The sequence below is a fragment of the Pteropus vampyrus genome, unplaced genomic scaffold (genome assembly GCF_000151845.1).
Source record: "Pteropus vampyrus isolate Shadow unplaced genomic scaffold, Pvam_2.0 Scaffold62, whole genome shotgun sequence".
NCBI classification, from domain to species: domain Eukaryota; kingdom Metazoa; phylum Chordata; class Mammalia; order Chiroptera; family Pteropodidae; genus Pteropus; species Pteropus vampyrus.
In genome coordinates, this window is record NW_011888843.1 from 3,732,573 (window position 1) to 3,741,111 (window position 8,539).

At 57.3% G+C, this 8,539-nt stretch overlaps 1 protein-coding gene across 1 annotated transcript; it reads left to right on the plus strand.

The window, feature by feature from the left end:
* The first annotated feature begins 706 nt into the window (after nt 1–706).
* Nucleotides 707–5,414, plus strand: RAX (retina and anterior neural fold homeobox). The gene is made up of 3 exons (XM_011361137.2): nt 707–1,154; nt 1,459–1,712; nt 4,506–5,414. The coding sequence occupies exons 1-3, from the start codon at nt 866–868 to the stop codon at nt 4,980–4,982; spliced, it is 1,020 nt and encodes a 339-aa protein (XP_011359439.1). The 5' UTR covers nt 707–865; the 3' UTR covers nt 4,983–5,414.
* Nucleotides 5,415–8,539: the final 3,125 nt, after the last annotated feature.

Genomic DNA, 8,539 nt, shown 5'->3' on the forward strand with positions numbered 1-8,539 from the left:
GAGGGAGCCTGGCCGCACGCCCGTCCGAGGGGACAGAGACAAGCAGTTAAAACAGATAGACACAAAGCAAATAAAGGCGGAATCCGGGGCTTCGGACTACGGACCGGAAAGAAGAATGCCCGTGGGCGCGAAAGGAGGGACGGAGAGAGGAAAATTCAAACTGGGAAGAAGTATGGACTGACTTCCAACGCCGTGGAGCCAAGAAGCCTTTCCGAGGGCCGCCCGGGGCGCTCAGCCCTGCAGAAGAAGCGAGCCTGACGGCAGGGGCGAGTCCGGGGTGGGGGGACAAGCAGGGGAAGGGGAGCCCGAGGATGACGGCAAGTCCGAGGGGGTCGATGAGACCAAGGCGTCGGCCCCACTGAGGCAGGACCCGGGGGCGCGGACCTCGGACGCGGGTCCCCAGGCCTGTCGAACACCTCGCCGCCGGTCCCCGGTGTGTGTTCGGAGTGTTTGAAGCGGATCGAAGGTGGGAGGTGGAATCTTCGGAGCGCCGGCCCCGCCCGGGGTAGCAGGGCGAGGACCCTGAAGCCGGGCGAGCGAAGACCCGCCCCGCCGCGGGGGGAGGGACGGAGAAGTAGAGGCTGGGTCCGGGGCCAGGGGGGAGGAGCCGGGGGGAGCGGGCTCGCAGCCTTTAGCGCCCCGAGCCCCAGCTCCCCGGACTTGGAACTTCCGACTCCTGCAGTGATTCCGGCGGCCGCGGCCCGAGCGCTCGCAGCCGGAGCCAGTGTCGCCCGCCGAGTTTGACCTTGGATCGGAATCGCTCGCTTCGCACGGCCGCACCCGGAAGCGCCGACTTCGAGCCTCTTCTCAGTCTTCAAGCGAACGGCGCTACCGAACGCGCGGCCCCCGCCTCCCGCGCTCCCCCATGCACCTGCCCGGCTGCGGCCCCGCCATGGCCGACGCCAGCTTCTCGCTCGCCGGCCACCTGCTCCGCAGCCCTGGCGGCAGCACCTCGCGGCTGCACAGCATCGAAGCCATCCTGGGATTTACCAAGGACGAGGGGATCCTCGGCTCCTTCCCGGTGGACGCAGGCGCCCAAAGCGCAAAGGAGCGGGAAAGGACGCCCGGCGCGCGGGCCGCCTGCACCAAGGTGCCGGGGGGAGGAGCTGAGCCCTCCCAGCAGCCCGCCCCGGCTCCAGCTCCCGAGTACGAAGGTGAGTGCGCATTCTCCGCTGCTGCGAGGCCCTAGACCGCCCAAACTTAGTGGCTCTGCGAGAGGAGGGAGCCCCTGACTTAACTTTTACCAAAGCACCTGGGCGCGGGGTTGGGCGCTGTGTGCATAGCAGGAGCTTCCAACTTGAGTTCAGAGAAAAGCTTAGGGGGCCCTCGCAGCCCTCACCCGGACCTCCCCGGGCCATCTCCCGAGCACGCGTCGTTCTGCCAGGGTTTAGGTGGGCGGGGTGATCCCAGTGATACTCCGGGGAGTGTCTCTGACCGTCCGGGGCCCCGTCGTCCCAGCCCCTCGTCCCTACTGCCCTAAGGAGCCCGGGGAGGCGCGACCGAGCCCCGGGATGACTGCGGGGCCCGCCTCTGGCGACGCGAAGTTATCCGAGGAGGAGCAGCCCAAGAAGAAGCACCGACGGAACCGCACCACCTTCACCACGTACCAGCTGCACGAGCTGGAGCGCGCGTTCGAGAAGTCCCACTACCCTGACGTGTACAGCCGCGAGGAGCTGGCGGGCAAGGTCAACTTACCCGAAGTCCGGGTCCAGGTAAAGCGCCCAGATCAGTCCCCAGGAGGGCCCGAGGCCAGTTACAGCCAATGCTCCCTTGAATCCCCCGGCGTCCACGCATCTGTGATGGCACTTTTCCTGTTGGCCTTCCTCGCTTTGCTTGGCCCAGAGCCCCGAAGGCACGTTACAGATCTTCCATGTACCCCACGCACTACCCTTCTCACATTCTGTTCCAGTTTGTAGTATCATCTCCCCTTTGGGGTCCTCCTTTTCTGAGCTAAAAAGAGGAACTGGAAATGGCTGGCAAGGTGAAGAAGCGACAGCTCATTAGATGCAGCCAGGATTGGGGCAGGGGATCGAGGATAGAGGGAATGTAGATAGCAGTTGAGGGTAACTGGACCCGGGCCCCAAATGCCACCCTAGTCACCAACTGCGTGCACCGTGCTTAAAAGGAAAACCCTGTCTTCTTGCGAGGGGCCTGGAGCCTGGCAGTTGAAACTTTCAGTGGATTTGTTTAAGACGCTGACTTTTGCTTCTCTGGTGCACATCCAACGAAACTTCCCGCTGATGCAGAGGCATTTTTGTTGTTGTTGCTGTAAAGGGGTTTTCGCTTTAATTAAAGCTGAATTATCTTTAATCCCTGATCATTAAAATATTTGAAAGCCTTAAATATTTGCTAGTCATCTGTGAAAAATCTGGGAGGATTTCCAAATTGGGAGAGTTTACAGAGTTCTGAAAAGGAGTCTTTGGGAACCAATTTCACTACATCTGAAAGACAGTGGAACGGGGATGGGATTTTTGCGTCTGTTTAATGAACTAGATTTCCAGGAAGTGAGATATTCAGATTTTGGGGGCTTTTAGTCTTGTCTTAAAAGTAAAAGGAGACAACCTCTTGCCTTTGTCTTTTCTACTTAGTTTGGGGGTTTTAAGTAATGAGTAAATGTCATGGTTTTAAAATATGGTTCCGTAATGTGTCTCGGGATTAACTGCCAAGGACAGTTCAATTTCTCCTAATTTGGGGCAGTAAAGCCGCCATGATTTCATTGAAGGGGTGGACATATTAGCACTTGCTCTTCAGAGAGGGAGGCTGGGGTAGGGAGAGGAAAAGCAAACAAGCGAGAGTTGATGAAGAAAGAGGACAGGCAAAGGCTTCCCGTGCCCCTGCAGAAGAGAGGCACAGCCAGCTCAGGGGATGCCTTCATACCTGAGGCCACCTCTGTCCCACATTCTTTCCTCCCTCTTTACTTGTTCAGGGATTTTGGCTTCTCCTCTACGTTGTGAGCTTCTTGAGATCATTGTCTCTGTGAATTCTCTGTGACCACAGGGCCAGCACAGCACCCAGCATATAACCAGTTCTTAACACACAGCTGTGATATGGTCAGACGAAGGGGGCGGGGGCCGGGCAGGGTCTCTAACCGTGTTGAGGGCAGCTGACTTTAAGAGCTGACTTTCCTAGTCTTTCGCCCTCTGACTCTGGATGCTAAATCCTATGACTATAGCTGATATTTTCGGGGGGATGAAATGAAACATGCAGAGAAACGGAGGTGACAGGGGGGTGGAAGCCCTCACCCAGGCCAGTGTTTCTCTTTTCTCTGTTACCCGCAAGTATCTAATATTTCTGTGAAAATCAAGGCCTCAGATATGTCGACGGATCTTTTGTGGGAAGGGGTCAGGGGAACTTACAGTTTAGTTCTTTCTCTTTTTCTCTCAAACCCCAGCCTCACACACACTTGCTCTGCTCAGTTCAGGTGCCCGGGATTCTTCTCCCAGCTTAGTCTGAAGTCGCAACTGTTCTATTTCCCTTCACGAGTACAACCTTGAAACGACCAGTTTGGCTAAAGTTCTTTCAAGATTCTCCACCAAACTAGACCAATTCTCTCTGTTCTGTTTCTGACGGTGGGAACTTGGTGGTGGAACCCTAACTACACCCTTTCTTGTGCTTTTATCGACTCAGTAAGTGAAGTTTCATTGTTAAGAGCAGACTTCACTCTGGTGTGGACTTTCTACATGTAAAGAAAAAAAAAAAGAAAAGGAAAACTTGAGCTCATTGAATTCATCTTAGGGTGATAATGTCAGAACTAACTTCATAAAGTAAAAGCAGATGTAATACACTCGAACTATCGTAACCATTGAAAGCCATTTATAAGACATATTAGGAATCCTAAAAGGATATCAATGAAATAAAAAAGAAAATCTTATTAAAGCGGCAATTCAAATGTTTGGTATAAAATAAACCCACTTTATTTTATTCGTTACCATAACCAGTAATTCGTGGAAATAGCTGTATTTTAACATCCAGTGTGGCCAGTTACAGTACTTAGAGTATTTGTTTATACACGTTTATGATCGAGACAAAAGGTAGGTAAACCACAGAAAGTCTGAGAGAAAAACGTGGCCACTGAGAGCCGTACCACGACAGTCTAAACTGAAGTGTCAGGAAGGGCAGGCAGCCCACCAGCAGGTAAGACAAATTTGGGGAGATCTGGTTTCGAGAGTCCTACGGTCTCATTCCAGGGTTCACTTCACTTTTTTTTCTGAGCACCTGCTCCGTGCCAGGAGCTGAAAACAGAACCACAGCTGTCGGTGAGATAAACAGGGACAAGGGTGGGAACGCCAGGAAGGACAAGGATGGGACAAAGAGACACAGAGGAAACAAGAGGGAAGGAGGGAAGAGACGAAAAGGAGAAAACGGGACGGAAAAGAAAGGATGAAGTGCGTGGGGGCGGGGCGAAAGGAGGAGGTGTGAAATAGCCGAGCCCCAGTTTTACCTGGGGATGGGGGAGTCGAGCTGGCTGGCCTGCAGCCCGACGGCCGCTGTGCTGCCTTTCGCAGGTGTGGTTCCAGAACCGACGCGCCAAGTGGCGGCGGCAGGAGAAGCTCGAGGTGTCGTCCATGAAGTTGCAGGACTCGCCCCTCCTCTCGTTCAGCCGCTCCCCGCCCTCCGCGGCTCTGGCGCCCCTCGGGGCGGCGGGGGGCGCCCTGCCGCTGGAGTCGTGGCTCGGGCCGCCGTTGCCCGGCGGGGGCGCCACAGCGCTGCAGAGCCTGCCGGGCTTCGGGCCGCCGGCGCAGAGCCTGCCCGCCAGCTACACGCCGCCGCCGCCGCCGCCGCCGCCCTTCCTGAACTCGCCGCCGCTGGGCCCCGGCCTGCAGCCTCTCGCTCCGCCACCGCCCGCCTACCCGTGCGGGCCGGGCTTCGGGGACAAGTTCCCGCTGGATGAGGCGGACCCGCGCAACAGCAGCATCGCGGCGCTGCGCCTGAAGGCCAAGGAGCACATCCAGGCCATCGGGAAGCCGTGGCAGACCCTCTAGGGGCACCGGGGACCAAATCGAGCCAGACGACCCTTCTGGGAGCGGACCCCGAGCCACACGCGCGCGTCCCTTCTCCCCGGGTCCCCCCACTCGGCCACTTCTTCCCTGTACCTCCTGAAGCTGCAGCCAGGCTTGGGTGTTGGACACGCGTCTGCTCCTGACTCACCGGGGAAGACTGACCCTCATGCCCGCCAAGACCCCCTGGCCTCCCACAGCCCCCACGGATCCCCAACCCTGCTGCCGGAGGTGGAGAGGTGGCCCAGCGCCACTGGCCACGCTGCTCCTGCCCCCGCGGGCGCCGGAGCCTCCAGGTTCAAGGGACCCAAAGCTCTTGACTTCAGATAGCGACAACTGAGGGTAAAGGGAGGCGGAGAAATAGTTTGAAGGACTGTCTGTATACCTAGTTTCAAAGTATTTGGGAGGAGAATTAAACATTTACTTGTTTTGGTTTGACTCTGGTTAAGCGCGCTCGGGACTGCGGTAGCTGCAGGAGGAAGGTGTGTGCGTGAATGGGGGTGCGGGAGCGGCTGCGGCGCCGGACCGGGTGGGTCAGAGAAAGCACAGGGCTGTGCGGAGCGGGGGCTCCCTCCTGCGAGTCCTCCTGGAGGGCGGTTAGCTGTAGCGGACGCTGTGTCCCCATCCCGAACGCTGTGTCCCAATTCTGGATGCTACGGCGTCCTCGACCAGAAGCGCCCCTTCCCTGGCACGTGTGGGCGCTTGTGACTGTGTGCGGTTCGGGGGGATTTGGAGCCTCAGGCTCAGATACCCGTGCATTCCCAGTCCCCTAAAACCCCAACAGCCGAGCTGCAGCGGCTGCTTTGAAGGATCGACCCCAATAGAAAGCGTCTACACCACCTTTCCCAGGGCGAGAGCTGAACGTCCGAAGCCCTTGGCCACTTGGCCGCCCTCTTTCCAGTCTGCCACGGCCCAAGGCCCCTCCCAGATCATTGTCCAGGTCCCCAGCTCGGTGCCAGCCCCCTGCTACCCTGGGTCGATGACATTAGTTCTCCAAAGACTGGGACAGGGCGACTTTTCTTTTTCTGAGCCTGTGCCTCTCTCACCTCCCCAATTCGCTCCTCGCCCCGCAACCCAGCGGTCTGGTTAATCCGTGACGGGTTAGCCGCCGCGCTCTGCCCCGCGGCACTTCCTCGCGGCGCCTCGTGAGCAGCATCTGCAGGTCTCTGGCGCCGGCTCTGGGGCGGGGAAGGCATGCAGAGAGGTCCCCGCGGGCTCCAGCAGCTCCCGAGGTGCTCGCGGAGTCCGCGGTGGGGGAGACCCCGTGGCTCCTTGGAAGCTGGGTGGCGGCGGGAATAAGCCAGATTCCCGCGGTGCTTGTCGTCTGGCCCCCTCGCCACTCGTGCTCCCGGAAGACGCCGCTAGAGCCTCAGCATCGACTGGCTACCATCTGTGGGGCGGTTAGCACGTTTGTGGACTAGTCAGCACCCTTTCCTTGTCTAAATAAACCCAGTGCCCTGGAGGTGGGAAAGATGGAATCCGATCACCTGTAACGGCTTTGCGTAAACTGTCAGTGACCCGGCATGAGGCCACACACGCTGTGATCCTCTTTTCTGATTGCGCAGCACCCCAGCACCGCCCTTGGGTTCCTGAAACCTCTCTGGGAAACCGGTGACTGTCCCAGGGCTGCGGGTAGAGGGAGTGTCATCACAGGATTCACGTCTTGCCACTGGGGCCCTGAGAGGGCTGTGGCAATAACCAAGGATGTGTCCCCTAGACCCTCATCTGATGCCTTGCACATGGCAGGCTGGTCAGTAAGCATTTACTCACTCGGTTATTTTCCCCAAGAGGTAGGGAGTAATACCTGTGCTTTCCCTCACAAAGATGTTCGTGGGATAATGGATGGAATGGCCCAAGTGATATCAGCTGTTGGCAAGAAAAAATAGGCAAACTCAAGAAGAATGCGTAAGTAAGTTTCTTGCAGTCCGTCCTGTCTTCTCTTTGGTCCTTTAACACCCTCGTTGTACTAGGGATGATTTATTCAGAGAACTACCAAGTTCACGGGCTCAGAGTAAGCGCCGCACTTGCTCTGCCCCCTTTCTCCCTACCACATGCAGTCCTGGGCGCTTTCGACCTTGCCCTTCGCAGCATCAGCATCTTCACTTTCCTTAGATCAGTTCCACGCTTATTCATTTTGTCTCCTCTTTCTACCGTTTTTCTTCCTATTCTTTTTTCCATCTGTGGCTTTCCATCACTTCTCGCTCCTCTTTCATTATTTAGTGTAGTCTGAGAATGAATATTCTAAACCAACTCTTTAGGCAGCGATAGAGTGAGGCATACCTGGATTTCAGGGTGAAGTCCCTGGAAAATTATCAAAGTACTAATGACTAATGATGATGATTGAAAGCTTACTGTGTGCCCCCACGCTTCTAAGCAGTTTACATCTGTTGACTTATTTAAGCCTCACGACGACCCTGCCAGGAAGATACAATTAGCGCTGTTAAATGAGGAAGCTGAGGCATGGAGAGGTTGCCCCACTTAAAATGCTCATAAGGGTTGGAGCTGGAACAACCAGAAGTTGGGGGTAGTTCACCTTCATAATGCATGCGCTGGAAACTGTTTGCTAAATAAGCGCTCCTTACTTCAATTCTCAAGAACAGCTCTTCAGGCCACTCAGGAATTGAGATCCTGAGGGATGGGAGCTAGCTGTGAGTGTCTTCCTGAGTCTCCTGGGAAGGGCTAGGTGAGGAATCAGCCCCAAAGCCTTCCCACTCCATCCCCAGGGCTGCCTAGAAGGGCAGCCCTAAGAGCCTGGGGGCGGGGGGATTCATGCTGCCGGCTCCAGGAGAAGGAGTGCAGGTCAGGCGGGAAGCCAATTCTTAACTTAGAACGGAAGTGATAATGGCTTGTGATACAGAGCATTAGAGCCCTCAGGCGACCCTGAAAACACGTGGAGCCGCGACTCTAACTCACGGCTACAGAAAACACTTCGCTGAGGCGCCGGCCCAGGTGAGACACAAGCTTCCCGAACCAGACGGTGCCGGCTCTGATCCGGGGCGGGCACGCGCCTTCCAGGGACTCCGAGGGGCGGGGGAGGCCTCCCCGAGAAAGCCCGCATCACGGGAAATGGCTCTTGAGTCTTCCATGATGAGCCTGAGGGCCGATTGAAGCGGACGAGAGCCAGCTGGGAGTGGTCCAGGGTTCCGAGAGGAAAGACTGTGCTCTCGCGCGCACAGCAACCTAGAGGGAGGCCTTGACTCGGGCTGACTTGGATCCAGTCCATCTAAGAGGGAGTTCTTAGGGACCCCCTCCTCCCCAGAAAATGACTTCTGCTCTGGCCGGCCGCAGGAGGGAAGCAGGTGAGTCAGTAGAACCACAACTTTGGGGGCTCCTGAGAAGCGGTTGAAAGCAGGCCGAGGCGGGGCGCGGCGCTAAGACTGCGGGGGCGGGCGGGGCTCAGTCAGGCGAGGTCCCCAGGGGGGCAAGCGGATTGTCCCCAACGCTGTGGAACCCCTGCTGAGACCCTCCGCTGTCTCAGTGATCCCCGAGCTGCGCGGAGCAGGCCACCTCCTCCCCCGTTCCCACCGGCCTCCATCAGTCAC

What these genes read in the sequence shown, in the direction of transcription:
- RAX (XM_011361137.2), top strand. Translation starts at nt 866, where the DNA reads ATGCACCTGCCCGGCTGCGGCCCCGCCATGGCCGACGCCAGCTTCTCG. An exon ending in TCCAGCTCCCGAGTACGAAG is followed by an intron (nt 1,155 to 1,458) that starts GTGAGTGCGCAT and finishes CCGTCGTCCCAG; the next exon opens with CCCCTCGTCCCTACTGCCCT. An exon ending in TACCCGAAGTCCGGGTCCAG is followed by an intron (nt 1,713 to 4,505) that starts GTAAAGCGCCCA and finishes TGCCTTTCGCAG; the next exon opens with GTGTGGTTCCAGAACCGACG.